We start from the raw sequence: 24,491 nt of genomic DNA, 5'->3' as shown, positions 1-24,491 counted from the left end.
TGTAGGATCATCACCACAGTGGAAGCAGCTATGATCAGATGTTAGGCTGTTGGATTTACCCCGGGCTATTTGCCTTTACAGTAAGGGTTTAGTATGTGCTTTCATTCTGAAAACAGTAAAGGGCTTACACAGTACATGCACAAAGTGCACCCTCTCCTGACTCTACAGAGGGGAGTCACACTAGAGCACCTCTAAGTCCAAATCTCTCCAGGATGAGACAAGGCAGGGACCCCGAGCTCTGGCAGGGCAACGGAATGCATCTGAAAACTCCCTCACTCACAACAGTGAAAAGGGAGTCAAGTGTGAACTTTCTGAGCTTCAAAGATAGTCTCGGGACCCACTGGGGATAAGCATAAATCTTCAAATTTATCTAAAGTTGAGCAAATTCACAATGACAAATCTAACAGCTCCTCTAAATTGAAGTTCATCGCTTGGCAGTTTCGGAGGCTGGAAGGAAGTGCCAGCAGCAAGCACTTGGAAGGCAACAAATCTTCAGATTCTCTGAAAACATAGGGAGTTACTGCGAGAGACATATGGAGGGTCCCATACTGCATGGAAGAAGAAAGCTTACAAATGTCAGCGTTGGAGCAGCGATGTCAGAAGGATTTCAGCAGTCCACGCTGAACTGTGAAAAGAATGGGAAGCAAGAGATACCCTTGGGCCATGGCAAACAAATTGTTCTTAACCTGTGCTGGTTCTTGCAGGAGTGAGTGGGGGGGGGGGGCTGTTTTAGGATTAAAGCAGGAGTCTTTTGTCTAATCAGGTAACAGGTCAAAAATTTCTTTGTTTATCTCTGTTTCATAGTGCAGTGGTAAAGCCTGTGAAGAAGAGGTAGATGTTATGTCTCCTGCAATCTCACATTCTTTTTTTAAAAAAAAAAAAAAAAAAACGATTCCTATGTGAGTACACTGTAGCTGTCTTCAGACACTCCAGCAGAGGCCATCGCATCTCATTATGGATGGTTGTGAGCCACCATGTGGTTGCTGGGATTTGAACTCAGGACCTTCGGGTGAGCAGTCAGTGCTCTTAACCTCTGAGCCATCTCTCCAGCCCCAATCTCACATTCTTCAATGTACCAAGTATTAAATAGAACCCGGGTTGGACAGTAAGGATGGTGTGAGATACAGTGAGTTGATCCTGCACAGCAAATATTAGCTATGGGTTTCCTCTCTGCCACTTACTAAGTCACAGGGGCATTCAGGGGGACACAATACACTTCTCGCCTACATCCTAATCATACATTCCTGATTATAAAGGAGTTTTCAAGATTTCAGCCAACATTAGCCTAATTGTCATTTTAACCCCTTAACAGGGCCAAAAGTTTTGCTGCTGCATCCAAATGAACCAAGATAAGAATCCACTGAGTGACCTTATTCCTCCTGAGAAGGTAGCACTCATGTCCACAGTGTGCAGTCTTTCTTTCCTTAATTGTTTTCTCCCCTTAAGTCTAAAACAAAAACTAGACTGCAACTCTTTCTTAGGCTAGACTCCCAACCCTGCCTCATGCTGAAAAAAAATAATCCATTTTCTGATTCTATTTTTATGAAAATTAAAACATCATAGCTAGAATTACTTACTTTGAACTGAAATTGGAATTTATACCAGGGTCTCTTTTTAGGCAAAAAAAAAAAAAACAAAAAACAAAACAAAACAAAAAAAAACACTGATAACATGAAGTACCACATTCCTTCCTTACTTCACTGGGAGTAGAGCATCTTCTTTGCTCCTCTTGAAGGCACTGAATGGAGAGGGTGTGCCAACTGAACAGTGCCCTGGTTCGTTGGCGAAGTCCAGTGCCAGGAAGGAGAGGAACACAATGGAACCACTAACTGTCAAGAGATGCAGTGGGACCATGGGAAGGATGCTGCATGCACCCAAAGCCAAACAGAAAACTTCTTGAACTTCTGCCACCAAGCTGCAGATGAAACTGGATTTATAAATCTATGAGCTGTTCCACAGCTGGGCATGCTCTTTCTGAGCTGGTGGACCGTTTCCTTAAATAAGGCACAGTGCCGGTCTGACATTAGCTTAACAGAATAATTATCAAGTGAAAAATAATGGCTGCACTGCTGGGAACCTGAATAATGGCTCTCATAATTACTGATTTGGGGCCTGTATTTTAAAAAATAAAATAGAGTTCTAAATACTACAGTCTTTGCAGTATCTACAGTCTGGTACAGTGTCTAAGCGCGGGAAAGAATTAAAGATGTAATTAGTTGGTTATTTACATAATCAGTCAAATACTGTTCATCATTTCTCTTATAGTCCTATTGAAGGGCAGTAGATAAGCATGAGATGTGCACTTATTTTAATGCAGAAAACCTTGGAAAGTTGATTACCTGTTATCAAAGCTTGATATTAAAACTATCCTAAATGCCTCCATTGGGGAAGAAAAGGTGAGTGCAAGGTGTACCAGATGCTAGACCTTCTTCTCATGTTTGGTAAAGAAATATTTTCATAAAAATTTGTGATGGACAATTACATCTCACAGGTAGTTGACTTGAATTTGTGGAATATGTCCAAGCATCTATTAATTCTGAAAGCACATACATGATTAGTTGCTCTTCAGGCCAAAAGTATTTCAGGAAGTTGATTTGTATGAGGGACACGAGCATGACATAGAAATACCATGTGGGCCTGTGAGAAACGAAGAGAAATTTCACAGGCTGGACTCATCATTCAGTTCGATGCTGAGAGCAGGTATGTATTTCATCATCAATGTAAACCCATGCTCCTATACCAAATGATATACTTTTCAAAATGAAACCAAGGATCAAATTAAAAACAAGATTATTCAATGGTAGGCGTAAACAAGATATATGAGTGTTTAGAAAGGCAGAGATAAATATATTATTTGGGGGGCTCCAGATAACATGGAGAGCAGATTCTGGGTATAATTGTGTTCTGTTTCATAAAATGGTGTGGTTTCAACTCTATGCTATGGGGCTTCTTTTATTCCTTTAGATCTTTCAAATGTTTTCATAAACGTTGACCATTGTCAAATTCATGTCATGCTGACTTGAGTAGAAGATAAAAGACATATTCCTACAGAGAAGTTCCTATGTAAAACTGGGATAAAGAGGGAAATGAGAGAAGATAGGCCATTATAAAAATAAACATGCAGAGCATCATGGTGGTATGAAGTACACAATACTCTAGCAGGACTTCTGGGAATAGTATCTTATGACTTGTATATCCTCAGGAGTAATTTTATCTTCATACGGGATTTTTACAGTCTTAATTCAATGCATCTGAATATCACTTACTGTACTCATAGAAGAATGCTAATTTTACCTGACTTCAATGAATGCTTTGTTTTATTCTGCTTGCATATGCGAGGTATATTCACCACTTGAAAACAGGATGTAAACGTGAAGATTGCTCTGTATGAGTGTGGTGAGGGATGTTTCTAATTGACATGCTCATTATGGTGCTGAGCATTAAGGAAACAGTCCACAGTGTGAGGCAACAGGCATTTCCATGGAAAGATGTGACTGGTGGATATGGGGGATCATACCTGTAATCCCAACACATAGGAAACTGAGGCTGGAAGACTGGTGAGTTTGAGAGTAGCCTGGGCTTCACAAGAAGACCCTATCTCAAAATAAAAGCCAAACAAAGTAACAACACGAAGTAAGGAAAAGTTATGGCTATGACTTGCTAAGAGGTATTTTTTGAAGTAATAGCTTTATTAGCTCCTTTACCTCTCCATAGCACAAGGTTTTGTTCATTCATTTTTATGTGCCTAGGGCACATAAAGTGGCATATAGACCACCCTTGAGGAAGGTTAACTAGATAAGTAGGTTTTTGCACTGAAATTATGTCCAATAAGACCCACTCAATAAGAGGATCCCCGCAGCTACTCACTCATTGCTCATGACTACTTATTTTATACAGCTTGATGATTTAATCAGACTTTACATAGAACACTCCAACCACACACTTAAAGAATTTATAAGTCCCTATGCTGTGGATGCCACTTTAGGTTTGAGTTTAAATCTGAGTCTCAAGCCCTGATTTGCTTGACATGTTTGCAATGTATGCCGTGATCTATCTTACATTCCAATGCAAGATGGGCTGCAGGAACTCAAGATTGTGTTAGTGCAAATATTTTTAAAATGGGGGGAAATCACAGGTGCCACACTGTGCCTGCAGCTAGAAAAGCCCACATATTGGGTCTCATCTGTACATCCGTCTTAGAAGTACATAAGCAATATAGAAGCCGCATATTTGCTGGCTAGAGAGGTAGCGCTGGGATGGAGTCCATGCCTGCAAGGCTGTCCCTGAGTGCTATCCCAAACAACACCAAAAGAGCGAGGTGGAGAGAGCAAGAGTGAGAGCAAGAGAGGCAGGGGAAGATTAGAGCAAGACCAAGTATTTAAATACAATTAAATCAGAGCAATTTTTAATATAAAAATAGACTGAAAGTGAAAGTCAAGAAAATAACGCAATTTTCCTACATGGTGACCTGTATTATTATAATTGTGGGCATACCAGGAATAGTTGCTCTCAAGAAAATTTTAAGACAGAAGAAGGCAAAGCTAACAACAGTCATCATGTTATGCATCAGATAAAACATGTGTTTGTCCTATTTATTCCTACCTTTGACTAATTCTATCTTTATTTCATTCTTTGCAGTGTGGTGCTTGTTTAAATGTATTAATTGTACATTTTGTATTCGCTATGAAGAAAAGATCCAGCTACTACCTTAAATTCCAAGAAAGTTTGACTTGTAACATACAGAGGGCAAATAAAAAACTCACCAAATCTAAAAGATTAATCATAAATAGAGAGATAATTATGTCTCCATCTTGTATAGCACTTTAAATTTATTCAAAGCACTCTTCTGTCCATTATCTCCTGTGATCATTAGTGTGGTGTTTACTAGAGGCGAGAGGATGTACTGTCTGCTCCATCAATTGTTATGGGCACTCTGAAACTCATGATGCCAGCCATCTGAAAGCACAAATGGGAAAAGGTTCACTCCCCTTTTGCTTCTTGAGCAAGCTATACAAATCATCTATTAGTGTGGGATTTCTCTGTCATCATTTCGTGGTGAATAGTCTGAGACTTTCATGCAAAAGAATATATTGTGTAAGGCTCTTTATTGATTATACTAATTTAACATAAGTTTCAAATAAAATGATACAAAAAATCAACAGAAAATTTTGCAATAAACTTCTTTCTTTAAAGAGGTGTTCTCCATTCACAGACAAACACCACAAGCTTTGAGTTATGAAAGGATGAGTAAATGAATGAATGAAGGAATGAACAAAACAACAAACGAGTAGAGTAACAAATTGATATATTTGATCCTAACTCAATTTGCTTTAAATCTATCAATGCTTAACAAACTCTGTAGTTGTAAAGGATAACTCAGTAAAATCATATTAGAGACCAAAGAAACCAAAAAAGCACTTAGTACAACGCATACTGTCCAGAGCCACCGAGACAATGATATCTGTGTCACTCTGCAACAGAGATGCCGCATCTGTGGCATCTCTGTTGCAGAGTGACACAGATGAGTACAGGGATGCATTCCTGTCACTAACCATGAAGGGCAGCTCTGAGGAAGCTGTTTCTTTCTTCAAAGATAAAGTTTTAAATGCAATCAAAGCCAATTTCCTTTTACTTCCAAGTAAAGAAAATCCAGAACCACATGTTGCCCTAACAGGTTACTGGCACTTTTTTTGTTTAATTGTTTGGTTTATTTCAAACAAAACGTTATTCTCTCAAAGTGGGACCTGGGCATCACAACTGCTGATGGACAGATGTCATAGCTGTAGTAGATGCCATAATTGGGGTTGTCTGTTTATATTGTAACCTTCCATTAATATCATGTTTTCTTTTTAATTGGCCACCAACTGCCTAAGAAGACAGAGCTGATGCTCAGGCTAGCTAAAACCAGACATCCTTCTTCTCTGTGCCAAGCAGCAGGATGAAGAATGAAAACCCACCTTAATTATAATTCTGAATGTCCATCATACCGTAGGATTAATGCACGTGGGATATTTATTTAGCCATTCCTTAACACATGAACCCATGTTCCCTGTTGGCATCAAGGCCATTGTTGAAGTAACCCACGTATGCATCTCATAATGCTATGCGATGTAGACATGATTAATATCCGAGGTTAAAATGATTCTAGATGAATTGAGACGGTGACGTTGATGCTTTGGGGGAAGAAATACAAATATTCAGGAAGTGAAATTACTTTCTGGAGGGCCAAATCCTCAAGACCAGCTGTCATATGCCTCTTGTGGTAGCCCAGTACTGCCTTGCAGTCCCTGACCACATGAAACTGTACCCTTTTAGGTTTCAGGAGGACTCTGTGGAAATACTGTGCATAGAAAAGACAGTTGGAGATTCTGGCCTTCAGTTGCCCTCTCCGACTAGGCTGCAGCACCCGGTCCTTTGCAAAACTTTAAAACATGGCAACATCCCAGCCACAGTAATTATTATGTGTGGTGTCCAAAGGCCATATGCACATTATCAAGGAGTGACAATCCCAGAAATATACTTTTAATCATACAATAGTCTGTGAGAGAGGAAGTGGAGGAGAGGGAGGGGAGAGGGAGAGGGAGAGAGAGACTAATATGAAGGAAATTATTTCAGAATTCTTGTACTACAACTACGATAAACACATAGGTGGGTAAATGAAGCAACAGCAGTGAGGAGAGAGATCAAGGCTACTTTGATAACTTTAGGGGAACATGTCTGAATTCATAACACATTGCACATGGCAAGATAAGTCTTAATATCGTAGTCAATATTGGAAAGTCATTGAGAACTGTGAGAAGAAAAACAGAGTTGGGGGAAAATGTGAAATAGAAGTGGGAGAGTGGCAATTGTTCCACATAGGGACCAATTTACAAAATTGCAGGCGACCCAAGGAAACCTGGTGACTATGGAGAATGAAAGCATTCCTAAGTTGTCTTGTTTATATTTTCCTTTTTTGGAAGATGAAATGTCTTTCCAACTGCTGCACAGTATACCTGCTTGTGGTGAAGGTAGATGGTCCTTCCAAAAATCTTTATTTAGACCAGATGTGGGATCAATATGGAACAACTTGACTATAATGGATAACTAACAGAAATCTCAGCCCAGAATTCAAATTATACATAATAGTTAAAGGAACAATCAAAAGTTAACCCAAAACGTCCTGGATTTTGATTAGGGAGAGCAATAGGCTCATTGGTTTTCAATCAAATGGCAATGGCCAAGGTTCATGAAACATTTTCATGGGGCTTGAAGTGCTGCTAAGACCCTTTGATGTAGCATCTCACTAAGCTTTCACATTTTGGAGGAAGCTTCTGATGCTTCCAAAATGGTTTATTCCAAATTATGCAGCTGGGTTGAGTTCAGGGATCAACCCAAAAGCTCCCTTACCATGAGGAAGGCCAACAAGATGGCATTCCTTATTTATTTCACCTCCCCCCCCCCAAACTTCAACCAACTTAATGAAGTGCTCTGGAATCTCTACCCCCCACTTACAGAGCTGAGCTTGTGTTTAACCTGCCTTCTTTCTCCTTTCCTCTTCCTGCTCAACCTGTAAAGACCGGAAGTGGGAGTGGCTGTAAAGACCGGAAGTGGGAGTGGTGGTACTAGGCAATCGAGAAAAGAAACTGAATCTCATTGTGGCTGTATTTTGGCTGGAACTGCATAGCAGAGAGGACTTGTAGGCTCCCACCTGCTCAGGATCCTTCAGCACCAAGCTCTACACACTGCACTTGTCAAGTCCCTACCAGAAGGTTTGCTTCTTTAATACAAAAGGCGTGATGAAGCCACGGATATTCCTTTTTGTCAATAAAAGATGCTGCTGAGTGTGCTACAAATAGTCCAAGGCTACATCATCTCATTTGGCACAACCCAGGGATGATGGTATTATGGCCACTCTTCCCATGGGGGACAGAGGTTCTATCATGTACACTACGTGGTCCTCTGTATCTTTCTCTAACACCACGTCCAAGAAAATGTTTCCTGAGTGGATTGTGAGACATGTACGTATTTTCTTAAAAAAAAAAATGTGGCTGGCACTGGCTAGATTGTCTGAGAAGGCTCCAAGCAGCATGTCACTCAAATGACTGTGACAGACAACAGAGCAGATAACCATGTATGTTTCTGCTACATGTCTAAGAAGAGCAAAGAAAGGCAAGATTCTTGGAGCACTGGGTGATCAACCTAGCTTTAGAATATTCTCTGTGGACTAACAACACTACCCTGGATTAGAGTCACAAAGCAGGAATGAATAGGGCTTTAAGGATATGTATCACTGACCTCCTGGGCCTTTCTTGATTAAAACCATTGTAATTATTTGTGACCCTTATATCTGTTACCAAAATAGGCATATTGATGAAATAACTTCTTTTCCTTTAATTATGGGGTGATGTAGGGAGAGGGTGTGTATATCTCTATGTATCTCTCTCTTTCTCTTTGTGTGTGTGTGTGTGTGACAGAGAGAGAGAGAGAGAGAGAGAGAGAACACACTGGCCAATTTACATTGTAATTAGCAGACAAGAGGCCTAGTGACTCTGTATCCCCAGCCCAGCCAAGCTAGACTTCCATGTATGTATCTCTCATTACAAAATCAAAAGGATTCTTTGAGATAGAATGGAGCTTAGCTGGTAATGTACCTGAGGTCTAGGGTTTGATCTTCAGCAACACATAAGGTAGATTTAGTAGTGCAGACCTGTAACTCCAGCACCCACTCAATGTATACCAGCACCCCACAACTTCCCAGGGAGTACAAAGCCAACCTTAGGCTATGTGAAATGCTATCACAAGACAAAACAAAAAAGACCCACCAGTCAGCCCACCTCTGGAGAATTTGCTCAATCTAAGAGATCCACAGTCCTGAAACTGCCAATCTCTACATTCCCTGGAAAGAGTACAGCAGGGGCGAGATGCCTGAGAAACAAACTCATATCCCAGGTTCTACACTTATCCATTCTACAACTCCCCACCCTCCTAGGAAGATGCCTGCAATTTCCACATGAACTGCCTTTCCCCAAGCACATCCCATCTGTAGCCCCCTACCCAACAGTATAGAGTAAAGTTACGGGACTGGGTAGGCAGAGCTGCAGGGTCAGGGCAGAGGAGGACCACTGAGTTATCCAAAGAATTGTGATCCTCCTGGGTATTTTCTATCAATGTAGATCCCAATACATCCTAGAGAATTTGAAAATGGCAGCAAAGCACTACCTAGGGATGAAGTCCTAGGTACTGGACATCTGAAGAGCTTGAATGAGACATCTTTTGCCACCCATACCACTTAATGAGCTTAACATTTCCCCAAATGTCTATCTACTTGTTCACTCCCTCAAAGTGAGTATTACTGAACAACAATTACGACAAGTGCACTCTAGCATCAGCCTGTGAATTCAGCACTAAACAAAAACTCTATCCACCTGGACACAGCATTAGAATAAGAGGCAACAGGCAAGCAGCAAACACATATTGCAGGACTCGGGTATCTCGCAGCTAGGACAGTTTATAACAGCAAGGATCCTCTAAAGACACAGATGAAGATCGGAATATAAAACTGCTCTAGTGAAGGCTGTAAATTACCTTGGAATATTTCTTACTGTTTAGTGTGAATAATTCAAGAAAAATTTCTACAAATAAATAATAATAATAATAATAATAATAATCTAATAGGGAAATCTTATTTTCCTAATAGAAATGCAGAGAAATTTACTCCCTGGCAGTTATCAAGGAAAAAAAAAAATCCTCATCTTTGAGCCCAAAGACAGTCAGACATCTTCCCAGCCTGGTGCACGACAACTGCATCCAGAATGGTTGAAGGTGGCAGGGCTTGTGAGTACCAACCACATAAACAGTATGTCAGATGTTCTAGGCAAGTTTCATCTTCTCTGTATCCCAGTCCTGGGCTGTCAATCAGCTGTCACTCGTCTGCACATCAGCCCGGCTCGCACATCACCGGGCTGTCAGCGAGACTGCTGATGAGACTCGGCTCCAGCCTGTCAATCATCTTTGTTTCTCTTCTCCACTCGGAAAATATTTAGGCTCAGGGAAACAAAGAAACCTGGGCAATGATGGTTCACAGTCAAGAATTTCCTCCTGTGCCTGGACATAGGACTTCTCACTAGCACAGATCCTGCCTCCCCCTGGGTGATGTCTGGATATCGGATCGACAGAGGGAACAGTAAGATTCTGCTTTGTTGGCACAGGCTGTGAGACTGCAATTCTAGTTAATTCTAGTTCTCCGAACAGACCCTTCCAGAGTCTCCTGCTGGCAAAGCCCAGGAACATAAAATAATGATAACTTGAAGTTATCTCTGCCTCAGAAAATAAACAAATGACTGAAAGGAAAAAAAAAAACAAGATAGCTTGGATGGCAATGACTGCTTGGATAGAAATTAGCCACCATTGGCTGGGCAGCTGGGGAAGGAAGAATCCCTGGACGATTTGTTGTTTACTTCCCTATACCTTCTACACTGCTGCTCTAGAGCCCGTGCTGGCTTGGGGCACTCACAAGGGAAAAGCAGAACCTCTGTGAAGTTGAAATATCAAGATGGCACAAGACACTTCTGTGGGTCACTCTCTGGCATACAGCCCCTCTCCTTCAAAAGAGCCCCCAATAGCAAAATCTAAATAGATTCCCTAAAACAAGTTACTACAGATAACAAGCCCATGATGGTTGACTGCCTCCTTTGCCACCCCACCGAGTCGCCACATGTGTACGTTAGCACAATAAATTGATTTGTCATGCTGTAGAATGAGATAATGCTAGATTCTTTAAAGCACCCTTGTAATAAAACCAAAGACACATTATTCCCTTGTGGAACCTATTCGGCTGCTGTCAGTGTTTTGAGCCGTGTTTATCATAAGCTTATCCCCTATCAATTGTCAAGAGCTCTGGACAGACTGTTTCATGCTATGCAACTTCCATCATCAGCTCAGGGTTTGTGACGTGGGACTGTTTTCCCCTCTGACAGGTTCTTTCACATGAGTCCTGCTGATTCTGAAAGCATGTCTCTCTCTCCGATGTAAGTGAACATTAATTGTGTTTGTGTTGATGTATCTACGGCTCTTGGTCTGATAGTACAACCGGCAAATCTGATGCCTGACAAGTTGGCTGAACCTAATCAGGACAGATCAGCTGTTTCCCAAGGTGCTAGCAGCTGTAATTTTTGGGATCTTTACAGAGTTATCACTCCCCAGAAAGACAAGGAACTATAATTCTGTCAACACTAATCCAAAACTGTGCGCTCAAAGCAGCTGTGGCTTCCCCTGTGCTCCAGAAAAGATAGCACTTGTCAACTAAATACCTGAGATCCAGGATAAGCAGGACTAAGAGGATGGGGATGATACCGTGATGGGGAGGGATTTTATTTATTTTTTTTTTAAAGGAAGCTTTCACAAGCAGAAGCATGAACCCTCAGGCATAAAAGGGAGTAGCTGACAAGACACATGTCAAACCCTTATCCTTTTGCCGACTGCTTCTCATTGGGCAACTTGGTGCGTATTTGTTCCACTGTCTACATCAGCGAATATCAAAACAGTCTAAGCCTCAGAAGGAAGTCTCCCAGTGGTGACTTGGGCTGCCACTCCTAACAGTGTCTTGGTGAGACGCAGACACACTGTCGGGTGGCAGTACTGCTGTCAGGCTGTCAGGTCAGTACATTACACTCAGACTCCTGTCATTTCCTTGCATCCACAAAAAACGAGAGGGAATATGAGGAAAATAAACTTCTTTCTTACTGTATCGCTTTGGTCCGTCTTCCAAACAAAATGAAAGTGTTAATGTGGCATCATCTTCAAAAAATTCAGTGGCAAATGCATCCCACCAGAGGTTGTCACTGTCCTGCAAAGAGACAGGTCATTCATTTAACAGGCAAAGAAAGGCAAAAGCAGCAAATATTTCAATAAAGACAAAGAAGCAGGTTATGTGTGTTGGGGGAGGGGCAAAGAAAACAAAAATCCAAAGCCATGGCTCCTTACTTAGCATATGATATATGTCTGAGTGTTCTGGGAGGAGGTGGGTAGTGTGTAGTCCCTCTTCAAATTAATTGCTTCAACTGTGGAGCAAATTCCAGTTTACTAGACTAACTAACACCAACTCAACCAACTACTTATTAATTCTTCAGGAGATATTTGGAGAAATTTTTAAAATTTCTGCAAATACAATGGTTGTATCTTTATGAAAGGGCATTTATTTGCTATGAATACATTCAAGATTGTGGCTTTAGTTGCTTTCTTTTGCTGTCTGCTGTCTTGTGAGTCCATATTTATCAGTGGAAAATATTGCATGATATTACAGCCAGGATAAGGTAGTCTTTGTTTTTTAATGATTTGGTCAAATAGGGATATTTATGGTTTTTATTTTTATATTATGTTATCATTATAATAAGACAGGCATTGCATCACACACACACACACACACACACACACACACACACATGCAGAAGCAACTGTCTCAAACCTGTGAATTTTTTGAAGAATATTTTAAGGCAATAACTTCTTTATTATTAAAGCAATTGTGAAAAAATAGAAAAGTTTAGGAGAACTCAGACCATTCACTAAGTCTGTTGCTCTTATGTTGAATGTTTTCCTTGTTGTCTAGAAAATACTTTAGGAAGAATGCAACCAAAGGCCACTTAAATCACAACTGATCCCCAAGGGATAAGGGGACCCACAGCAGAGACAGACACAGTGTCCAGTTTAAAGGGCAATTTACCCCAAATTCTTAAGCAAAATCTTTCTTCCCAGATTGTCTGCTCTGGTGCCAGACTGGAGGAAAGATAGCTCCCAGCTGCCTGTCAGATGAGTGGGGGTGGGGTGCAGAGGGAAATCACTATTCACCAGGATTTTCTCCATATTCTCCCAAGACTTGGGACCTGGGAGAGACACTGCAACCTCCCAGCTGACCATTAAGCTGTTCTGCTAAGAAAACATTTAAATTGTTGTCACTGGAAGGCCTCAGGAATGAGCCTCCATTCCTTACAAGAACAATTAAGAAGCCTGGGAAGATTGATGTTGCCCTCTCTAGCAGAAAGGAAGAAGCTCAGACAAATGAATGTTTCTGTCTCTTTCCTCTGGATTTCACCCAATAGCCACATTAAGCCCAATGCTTTTCTTAAGAAAACACAACAGAAAATACAAAACAATCCCAGGATAGTGAGCAGACCCTCACTCAAACTACCACTCTGTTTTCTACTCTAAGAGTATTTTATTGACCATTTACTATGTTGGGTACCATATAGGTACACATCTGAATGAAAAATGAGTTATGCCCTCAAAGCCCACTAGCAGAACACCAAATGAACAACATAAAGACAGCCTTGACCACTTCCTAGACATTCCCACTACACAAACTCTATGTTATAGAAGTTTCTACATTTAGAATTGAGTTTGAGATAGAGAAATCAGATTGGGAAATGAAGCCCATTTGGAATGCTGAACTCAGTGATTGACTAATGCTATTCTGTCTCCTTTTCCTGTGTCTTTCTGTCTAATCCACAAATCTCTTATGTTTATTTTTACTTTGCTTTCTTCTTCGCCTCAGGGATTAGCTTCCTGAGATCAGGGGCTTTGCTTCCCTCCTGTATCCTCAAGTCTGCAGAATTGTGTCAAGGCCCATGGTATTCTCTACAGAAGTGGTTCCAAGAATGACTGTAGCTACTCGTATCATTTTCTGTGGTTTGTGACTTCAATTACTAAAGTATCAGTGGGAAATGTAACTTATCACATATACTCTAACACAGGGCATCTAAGACCTGCGCTCCTGCAGCCATCTGCCACACCTCCCTCACCAGTCTTGGAGAGGGGAGGATTCCACATTAGGAAGAGGGAAGAAAGCACAGCAAGAATATCCTGCCTTGGGTCCCATTCTTCCTTTTGCTCTCTGCTTTGTAGTACAGGAGTTGTTGGCAAGACTCATGCCCAGGTTTGCTAGGTACTGTATCACTGGGAGGATTTGCCCTTCCTAGCTGTTAGAACTTCCTAGCTATTAGAACTGACTTTTTAAAAAATTGCCAATAATCACAACCACAAATGACATCAAAATAATATCCACCTGGTGTGGTAGCTGTGAGAACCAACTAAGTTCGAGGCTTTAAAGTTCCTGCAGACATAGAATTCCATGAACATCAAGAAAATGCCATTTCTTTGCCTCTGTCTCCATGTTCATAAGAACTGCGTAGGAAAATGAATTCTACAAAACAATGTATGAATGAATCAATTTCCTTTTCATTTTTCACCCATCTGCAGCCCATACACCGGGCTCCAGCATTTAAAGACCTGGGTGGAAACCAGAACACCATGATTTTGCCGTGCTCATGAGTTGGAGTTCCATAGACTGGATTAGGTCTCCCCATCCATTTTCCTGTGATCTGACTGTTGGTCTCTGAGATATCCGCTGCAAAACAGACTAGTACAGACAAAGACCAAGGAGAAGTCCAGGCTGAAGTAAGGCTACAAAGCTTCTGTGAGAGAGAACAGAAGGCATATGTCCCAAGGAGAGATGTCACATGACAAGCTTTAGAAGAGTTAGTGTGCAAAGAGGTACACCAGCTGCACCCTATGTGGTGGTGTGGCACATCTTCAAAGAACCAACACCAATAGATATGGAATATTTGCATTCATACTGGCATGCCCATAAAATACTGGCTCTTTTGATTGACAGTTAATAACACTTCTAATTGTCCCCATACCTTACTATAACCTAACCCAAGAACCTCATGGACAAAACTGTCCAGCGAGCTTCATTGTTGACCTTCGGTTTCTTGGCTGATTTTCAACAGTCACAAAAATTCTTTGCTATGTTTTCAGTGAGTAAGATGGCCTAGTAGGCAGAGGTGCTGGGCACGTAAACCTGACAACATACATTCAGTCCCAGAAGCCACAGTGGAAGGAGAGAATTGACTCTTAGGAGTAGTTCTTTGACCTGCACATGTGTGCCAGAGCATAAATAGTACTGTGTTCACACAGAAACACACACACATATAATAATAATGATGACAACAACAGCAACAATAATAGTTCTTTTTAAAAAAAAGATTTATTTATTTATTATGTATAAGTACACTGTAGCTGTCTTCAGACACACCAGAAGAGGGCATCAGATCTCATTACAGATGGTTGTAAGCCACCATGGGGTTGCTGGGAATCGAACTCAGGACCTCTGGAAGTGCAGTCAATACTCTTAACTGCGGAGCCATTTCTGCAGTACCAATAATAGTTTTATTTGTTTGTTTGTTTGGTTGGTTTGGTTTGGTTTTTCGAGACAGGGTTTCTCTGCGTAGCTCTGGCTGACCTGAAACTCACTCTGTAGACCAGTCTGGCTTTGAACTCAGAAATCTGCCTGCCTCTGCCTCCCAAGTGCTGGGATTACAGGCATGTGTCACCAACGCTCAGCCCAATAATCTTCTTAAATTGAAAACTTCTGTGTTACATTTTAAGTTAGAAAAACACATACATACATACAAAGTGTTTGATTAATCTTTAATTATAAGGATAAAAAATATGTAGGGAAGGAAAAAGAACTGGAAGATAAACAAAAAAAGAGAAAAAAAGAAAAAATTACTATCGAATAAACATAGGAGAGTCCTGTTTCGGCTGCTCATAAAGGAAGCTGTGGAAAGCCCACACAGCGAGCCCTGTGGGTTGAGAACAGGACTCACAACCCAGTGTTTCTGTTTTACATGCAATAAACCACCTTGTATTCATAACTGCCCTAATTGCTTCCAACAAGTGGAGCTCATGGCCTTATGGGAATTTATGTTGTTAACCTCTGTGTCACCCTAACTTGAATATATAAACTCTGTCTCTTAATGGCTTAATGACCTTCCCCAATCCACCTCTTTGCATGTTTGTTGCTTTGGTAAGGGAATACTAACCCGGGTGGTCTGCGAGGACTGAAAAGAAAGCTGCACATAGTGACTGTTTGATAAACTCTGTTCTGAATATTATCTCATTTGATGCTTACATCATTTGTAAAGAAATCTAAATCCCAAAAAATGTTAAGCTGTTCAATAAAACTAAACAACGAGACAGCGGTGAGAAAGTTTATCCACAGTCTGTCTAATTCCATGTTCCCTTCCCTCCAAATTCTGCTAAAATAGTAAATTTTTTTTCACCTTGAAATGGATCACAGGAGTTAGAGCTAAGAGTTACCTGGCAAGTGTTCAAGAATTCGTCTTAAGAAGATGCTTCCTCCTGCAGCCTTTTATGGATCTGGGGACCCACAGTCCTTCGCCTGTTTTTTGTTGTTGTTGTTGTTGTTGTTTGTTTTTTGGGGTTTTTTTGTTTTTTTTTTTTCCTGGTACTGACCTCCTCTTTTGCTGCCTGCTACAGCTCCTAAGATTGGGTGGCAATCTTGTAGAATCAATCTATGTATCAAGGAGCTTTTCTAAAAATGGAAGATTACAGCCACAGTGACCTGTGCTGAATGAAATGAGAACCCTTTCCAGAATATCTGGGAGTAGGAACTGGTAGAAACGTGGCTCTTAGCTCTCTGTCTACATCAGGAATCATGTGGTATCATTCGTCCGGACTGGGAAATCTGGCAAACATCAAATCTTCTTTTGATTCCCCCTTGGCCTAGTGTAGCTCGTCAATGTAGCTCCCAGTGACAGTGCAGGGAACTGCTGTTGACTCAAGGTCTTGCAGCTGGCATAGGCACTGTCCTAATGCTTGCTCTCCAGCGCTGAAGGAGGGACACTGGGCATTGTTACCTTTCCATACTCTGGCCAGATTCCTTCTTAGAAATGAGTAACAGAGAGACGAACAAGAAACTGGAATGGACAGGTGAGGTCCTACCAAGCTAATGAGCTTATTCCTGGGGTACTGTAAGAATCTGGGGATTGTGAGTGTGGAAGCTAGGGATGGGGCAGTGTTCATGTCAAGAATTGGTACCGCACTATAACCTTTCCCTTTCCCTCTCCCTCTCACCTCCTACTCCCCCTCCCCTTTCATCTTCCACTCCCCTTTCCCCTCCTACCCCCTCCCTTCCCTCTCTTACTCCCCTCCCCTCCTCCTTCTTCTCCCTCTCCCCATCCCCTTCCTCCCCCCACCCCCATCCTCTTAGTCCTACTCCCCCTCCTCTCCCCCCTTGCTTCCCTCCCCTCCTCCTCCTTCTCCCCCTCCCCATCCCTTCCTCCACCCCCCCCCATCCCCACCTGCCAGGGCCACAGAAGGACAGGGCTAAAGTTTGCATTCAGGTAGAAGCTTCTCTCACACTGTCAGTCTGGAACAGGCTCTCAGGAATGCTTCCCTATGGCACATGAACACACTACTGACCGCACTCGAATGAGTCTTTACTTTAAAGCCTAGAGAGCATAGCATAGGATGATGAAGACTGAAGCCCATCCTCCCGCTCGGACAACTATTCAGTGATAGCTGGGTTCCTTTCTAGTGAATTGAAATAAATAAATAACAATAATTACCTAGGTCCCCATATCATACAGTATATTTCTCTCCTTCCCTCTAGGGGTAATTGTCTCCTAAAAATGGAATGAATCTTGCTAGCTCAACTCTAATTTAAATGCATACTTAGTTACATGATAACTGCAATTTTATTGTTTCCAATGTTTTGTTTAAGTGCTAAAATATGTTATTCTCCTCTTCGTTAAATAGGAACTTTTATTATTAATGTATTCATTTATTTATTAATTATAAATTGTATAATTTATTAAGAAAGACATCTTATTTTATTTGTTTGTTTGTCTTGGTGTGTATGTGGAGAAGTGCTCACAACTGCCATCACACGTGTGGAGTACAACCTGTGGTTTTTTCCTTCTTCCGTGACGTCCTCAGGGACTGAACTCAGGGCTTTGCCCTGCTGAGCCATCTTGATGGGCCCACAACTTTAATTGCCTTGTTTGCTTATTTAGCTTATTTTGCTCTGCTGGGGAACTGGACCCTAGTTTTTGTGCATGCTTGGTCAAGTGTTCTATCACTGAGCCACATGCCCGGTGCTCAATTGTCTGTTTGGAGACCCATCCACTTTATAGAGACCTGGCTGTTACTTTCTTATATTAGCCACACACTCATGCATGGAATGAATGTATTAAACTTTATTTAAACATTTCCCATTAACAATCTCAAGCATCTTGTCCCCATGACTGGCAGTGCTGCAGTGAGAACCTTGCTGGCAGCATTTCTGGAAGTTTCCCTAGGCTTGGGGAACACGCTGGGCTAATTCGTTGGTCCTTTGATTAGGAAGACCTTGGATTTCATTATTAAAGACTTCTAGTTTGATGGATAGATGCATAGGTAGAAATGAAACAAAGAGAACCTTTAAGAGATGCTTTTCTAAGTGGGATCAATAGAGAGTGCAGCGGAATTACAAAGCAGAGACTGGCTCTGCCAGGAAGAAGAGCATCTACATCTATGTGTCCAAAGAAGCAGCAGCAATGGAGCAGAAGGATGATTGATAGCAGAAGAGAAGTCTGTTCTTCACTTAAAGGGATGGGCTATGTTAGGAGCTTTGTTACCCAAAACGTGGAACACATCTTGGCATTGCCTTAGACAGCCCAAGTACATCATGGTCCTGTGCAGTGACACCAAGGAGTGATGGGATTCCAGCCCCTAATTCACATGCACATCTAGCTGTGCACTTGTCGCATGCAGTTTCTGTTCCAGCTTCCAGGGACTTGCTTTTTCCCAGGAACACACACTTTCCATCCGTGCTGCTGCTTTGAACTCCCTGGCTAGTGTATTTCCAGGTAAAAACTGAATTTCTTCCTCAACCCTAGAAAACTACAACAGCATACATCGACTTACAGGCAAATAAACACAAAGTTAACCAGGATGGAGGACTGGCAAGGGCAGTACTGTTGACAATTCTCATATATTTTAATTAGGTAAAAATACCATCGAAGCTCCTCTATCCTAAATAATCCCCCATATGCATTTAAGCGATTAAAATTCTTATTTCTTTTGTCCCGTTCACAGGTGAGCCCAAGCCCCACTGACAGCCAAGTCATGCATCAGAATGAGAAATGCACTCATGCCAAATAGCGGAAAGGATCCTTAATTATATTAAAAAAAAAAAACCCACAGAGGTATTTCCTCCCATCCTGGATTCTTTGCCGTTCCCACTCTGTCCCTCTCCACCAAAAACATGATCTTGGTACTGGGGATGCCCCCCGGCATCTTTAACTTAAACACTGACAGGTTACGGGGAATTTTTGCCAGAGTAATTATTTTTCAATTCAACAATAATGAGAAATTACCATGGCAACCACCCATCACGTGGTACACATATAGCCCCCTCCAAAGAAGGAGCTACACTTACAGCATCTGCTCCTTAAAAATGTGTGTGTGGTTTAATTAAACTAAACCAGGTCTAAGTAGAGAGTGTTATATGGGGGTCTGAGAGAGGGCGGTAGGAAGGGCGTTGGGTGGCTTCAGTACCTGTGGTCTAGGCAGTAAGCCATCTCATGACACCTGTCCTGGGCACACATTCTGGCAACACTACACTGATTTGTATCTTACCTGAATTTCAGTCACTCCCATTTGCACACATCAGGTAACAAACTGAAGACTCAGCCATCGGGGTCACCCTTGCATTTCTAAATGTCTTTGTTGGTCCTGTCCTTACACTGAGATAAGAGACAGAAAAAAACCTCTCCAAAATTGCTTTCTGTCTTACTTTCAGTACCGGATTGTTTTTATTAGGACAGTGTCTCACTGTGTGGCTGAGGCTCCTTAAGTAGTCCAAGCTGGCCTCAAGCTCATCGCAATACTCCTACCTCAGCTTCCCCAGATATTGAGGTTAGAAGTGAAAGCCACCATGTTGAATGACCCCTGCTACTCTCTTCATCTCTAGGTATTTTTTCTGCTAGACTGGGAATTTAAAAATAAGCCAAGTTTATTCAGAACATGTTAATAATAGTGGTCAACTTTGAACTCTGTCGCTGCCACTGTTCTGAACTTTCCCAATATTATAGGTTCTCAAAGCCAGTGAGCAGACCCTACCAATGCATCTCCTTACTGTGTCCATTTCACAGATGAAGAAACCAAGACTCAGGAATTCAACACTTGTGCACAGTTACATAGCTATTCATTTCAAAGGAATGACTTTGAAATCTCTGAGATCTTCCTTTGAAGAACTCAAATGTGGGAAGTTCAGTGCCTACATTTGGACTCCTCACTACTCTGTACCATACCTTTAGCCACATACCCCCCAAAATAACCTCAGTTGTATGAATTTCCAGTTAATATTTACTGTGCTGAATGTGAGCAGCTTCTCCATCTCATCTCAAATGGACAACCCAAAGCAAGGCTCTGCATCATCCCTACAGAGTTTGTGGCAACAGAGAAACAAAGTAAGGAGATTGAGCCATCTTCACTTGCTAGCTTCTAACTGCAGAAGAATGAAATTGATAAAGCCAAGGATTTTAAAACCCTTTTCTTCTTCTTCTTCTTCTTCTTCTTCTTCTTCTTCTTCTTCTTCTTCTTCTTCTTCTTCTTCTTCTTCTTCTTCTTCTTCTTCTTCTTCTTCTTCTTCTCCTCCTCCTCCTCCTCCTCCTCCTCCTCCTCCTCCTCCTCCTCTTCCTCCTCCTCCTCCTCCTCCTCCTCCTCTTCTTCTTCTTCTTCTTCTTCTTCTTCTTCTTCTTCTTCTTCTTCTTCTTCTTCTTCTTCTTCTTCTTCTTCTTCTTCCTTCTCCTCCTCCTCTTCCTCCCCTTCCTCCCCTTCCCCTGTCTCTTCCTTTCTTATCTATATGATATTTTAAGGGAAACAAAACCTTCCATGGTTTCATTCTTCTCAAATTATCAACTCTGATTTTGTTTATTCTCAGCTAAACTGTATCTTATTTGATGATAAATGTTTGCTATCAGCTTAACAGACATCCTAAAATTTCATGTTGCCATGACCAGTGAATTAGCTGTTCCTGTCAATAGAGCATCTTGGAATTTCACTCACAATTCAAGGTTTTCCATGGAGAATGGAGCTGCTATGTTCAACCTAATTCATATAGATGCTGTTGTGGGAAAGAGGTAGAGTAAAAACCACAGAAAGACCTGGTTCAGGTCCATATGTCTCTTCAGTAGAAGATAGATCTGTTTCTTTTCCCCAGAAAATACCTGAGAAATCCATGCATTTCCTTTTCCAACTTTGACTCAATAAATCTCAGTTACAAATATTCCAATAACAAATGTTGCATTGTGTCATCAAAAGCAGTTGTCCGTGGCTGGGGCTGGGGCTGGGGGGGGGGGGTGCTGTATGTGTTTTTACTTCACCAAATTGAGCCCTTTGCCACCAGACTTATCACAGTTGGAAGGAAATAATTTTTCCTTTTTACACTTGGATTCCTGCCGAGATCTTAGAATCTCTACTTGTGCCTTTTGTTTTTACAAAGACACAAGACTCTTGGCATGTGTGTAACCAATAATACAAGCACTCCTATTCACTATATGTGACCTTTAGTCTTCACAATGTCCCTCTTAGGTTATTGACTTCCTTATCACAATTTCATGGAGAAACTTTAATCCCCAGGATATTTAAAAATGGTCCCAACATACAAGAGGTATATAGTCTATTAAAAATAAACCAATACCAGGCATGAGAAAACCCTTCCAAGTTGTTAGTAAGGAGAGCCCAAGAGACTCCCCAAACAGTATATATCACTGTTGCCCTTGGTGGTTTCTCAGAGACTGAGGTAAGACCCATTGCTGAAGACAACATGAACATCAGACACAAGCTCCAGAGGAGCTGAGCTAGATCTGACCCGAAAAACCTCCTTCCAGAGGACTAGCTTTCATAGTACTGAATGATGCTATGCAAACTTCCAAGGGAAGAAAGCAACCAATAGTCCTACCAAGTTGTGTACCTATGAACCACAAGGACATGGCGCATAACACAAAGGGAGCAATAGTGGGACTCGTATCTTGTCCATAACCAACAACTCTCTCATTGGATGTAGGCCTGCTCAACAGGAAGTAAATCATACCTTGTACTGGAAACTTGGCCAATTACCAGAGGCTAGTGAGGTCATGGATCTTAGAACAGCACTTATTACTGTCACTCCACTAAACTCACACAATACCTAACTGCATTTAGAATATTTATCACAGCACCCATAAATAAGTGTGGCTCTCACTCGTCAAAGAACCTTCTCTTTGCAACAGATGGAAATCATTACAAGAAACCACAACTAATCAAAATACAGAGAGCACATGTTTGTGAAGTGCCCAGGCCCAGTGAATGCATCTACAACTCAATCCCTGCACCTAAGACTCAGAAAACACTAACAGACATGCTAAGCATGGTAGAGAGAAATCTCATGGGGCCTCACCATTAGACAAACAAATACTGGCAACTAAGAAATTTTAAGAGCTAGAGAATGAGTCTTCCCCAAGAATGGGCACCCTAATTATTTATTTAATGTCAACAGATCACTCCTGAAACATAAATAACGTGTGTGTGTGTGTGTGTGTGTGTGTGTGTGTGTGTGTGTGTGTGTAAAACAATAACAAAGAAAAAGAAATCATGACTGAGAGGGATCAAAGGGAGTGGTTAATGTGAGGGACTGGAGAAAAGAAATAGGAGATGTAAAAGTATGTAATTGTATTTTAATTTAAAATAAAAAGATCCAAGGTCCCAGCCCAATTAAATGGCAATGTGGGGGACTTGCTTGGCTCCTTCTGTGGAATTCATTTTCTTATTTTATGCTTAAGTGTGGAAGAATGCCATTTAACATATCAAAAATAGCATACAGGAGACCTATGTGAAGCTGTCTTGCAAATGATTCAGAGATGTGTCATTCTAGGTGCATAGGTCTCCTGGGTGACAGTTCTCTAGCTGGGAGCACCACGTGTCAGATGACATCACACCCTGATGCATTAGAGGTCCCGAGCAGCAGAGATCCCATGGTGAGGCTCTATCTGTATATGCTGAGAATTCACCACAGAGTCCTCCTGCCTAAGAACAGAGCAGATGAGAACATCTTTGGGAAAACTGGAAAGATTCAACAACTTTTTTTTTCCCTGACCCACCCAAAATGTATCAGAATAGTTGATCAAATGAGAGAAATCATTCCTCAGATCTGCAGCAAACATCAGAGGACTATGGCAGGACAGAGGCCTCAGAATGCCGATAGAAAAGAAAGCCAAACTGATTTTTCTTTGGGATGGGAAAAATGAGACATTTTTGTGCAGAGAAAAAAAAAAACCCCAAATAGAAGAACCTCACATATCTTAATGATATTCCAATGTCTCCTTTCTGTTCTCTTTGCAAGCTCTTTCATGGGGTGTTTTACACACATGACTCCCTAGTCTTTCACAGTCCCCAGTTTCCCTCCAGGACTAGTGGACTACAGTTCTAGATGACTGCTGACCCTCTGCTAAAGGACATTGGGGCCTCTGACTAGTCAGGGCTACAGCCGGACCCTCTCCATTGTAACTATGCTCTAATCTTTTGACAGTAGTGGGTCCCTCCCCCCTTGGTCCATACTGCTGCTTATTGCCTTGTGCATGTAGAGATCCAGGCCTGGGACTTTATCCAGTGTCAGATCTCATTTACCTTCCCTTCACAGCTGAGTTTGGCTCTTCCCAGAGACTCCTTCCTCCTGTCCCAGGCCACACTCTGTCTTCTACAGGGTGCGCTTTGGGCTAGTTTACCATTCTGCCACTCCATGTATATTTTCCTGAACTATTCCTTTTCAATCCAATCTCAGGTCTCTTGTCACTTCAGATACCCAACCCACAGGAGCAAAGTCCCTATAATATCAGCCTGCTTTCTGCCAGGGAAGCATTCTGCTGACTGGTTTGTTGTTTATTGTCTTGTCTATGAGAAAACAGTTCATAAGACCCTGTTTATACTTTAACCATGAAACATAGGATAGGGACTGACTAAATGACTGCCTGAATAAATAAATATACAAGAAATGTGATAAGCAATAAAAAATATGAAAAGATAAAAAATAATAAAAAATTAAATTCACGGAAGAGAATATTCTAATCACCCTTTAAACTCCTACAGGACATTATTTAAAGTAATGTTTACATACGGCTTATAGGCCCACAGACCCATTTGTACCCTATAATGTAAAATGAAGAATACTGGCCAGAAAAGCAGAACGGTAGGACAGACTGGAAAACAAAACCTCAGAAGTGCACATGGGGAAGGAGTTCTAACAGAGTATTGTTAGGCAGGAGGGTAAGGTGGTGAGACCCCACTGTTCAAGGCACACAGAGGCTTGGTTGGCACAGTCCAGTTCAATGCAAATAGACAATAGAGTACCAGGGGCTTACCAAAATCTTTACTCCATTGAAATATTTAAATAAATACATTCCATGAATCAAAAGAATTAAAAAATATTCATGCCCTTTGACTCCGTAATTCTATTCCTGGGAATCCATCCAAAGGACATAATCCAAAAATATGTAAATGCTTTATATGCAAAATTATTCACCATGGGAGTACTCATAATAGGGGAAAAAAGCCAGGAACAATGTGCTTATTTTACCACGGAGGAATGATTCAAGAAACTATATGGACACTAGAAAGAAAATAGAAATTTT

The 24,491-nt window shown here is 41.4% G+C and overlaps 1 protein-coding gene across 11 annotated transcripts in view; it reads right to left on the bottom strand.

The window, feature by feature from the left end:
• The window catches only part of Ldb2 (LIM domain binding 2), a 346,783-nt gene that overhangs the window by 202,431 nt on the left and 119,861 nt on the right, over nucleotides 1-24,491 (bottom strand). For all 11 annotated transcript variants that reach the window (XM_052198888.1, XM_052198884.1, XM_052198882.1 and 8 more), the window contains exon 2: nucleotides 11,725-11,827. In XM_052198888.1, coding sequence (XP_052054848.1) covers nucleotides 11,725-11,827 — 103 coding nt within the window. The remainder of the gene's footprint in view (nucleotides 1-11,724; nucleotides 11,828-24,491) is intronic.

The sequence above is a fragment of the Apodemus sylvaticus genome, chromosome 11 (genome assembly GCF_947179515.1).
Source record: "Apodemus sylvaticus chromosome 11, mApoSyl1.1, whole genome shotgun sequence".
In the NCBI taxonomy this organism is placed as follows: domain Eukaryota; kingdom Metazoa; phylum Chordata; class Mammalia; order Rodentia; family Muridae; genus Apodemus; species Apodemus sylvaticus.
Note: the sequence above shows the minus strand (reverse complement) of the source record. Positions and strands in the feature narration are given on the sequence as shown.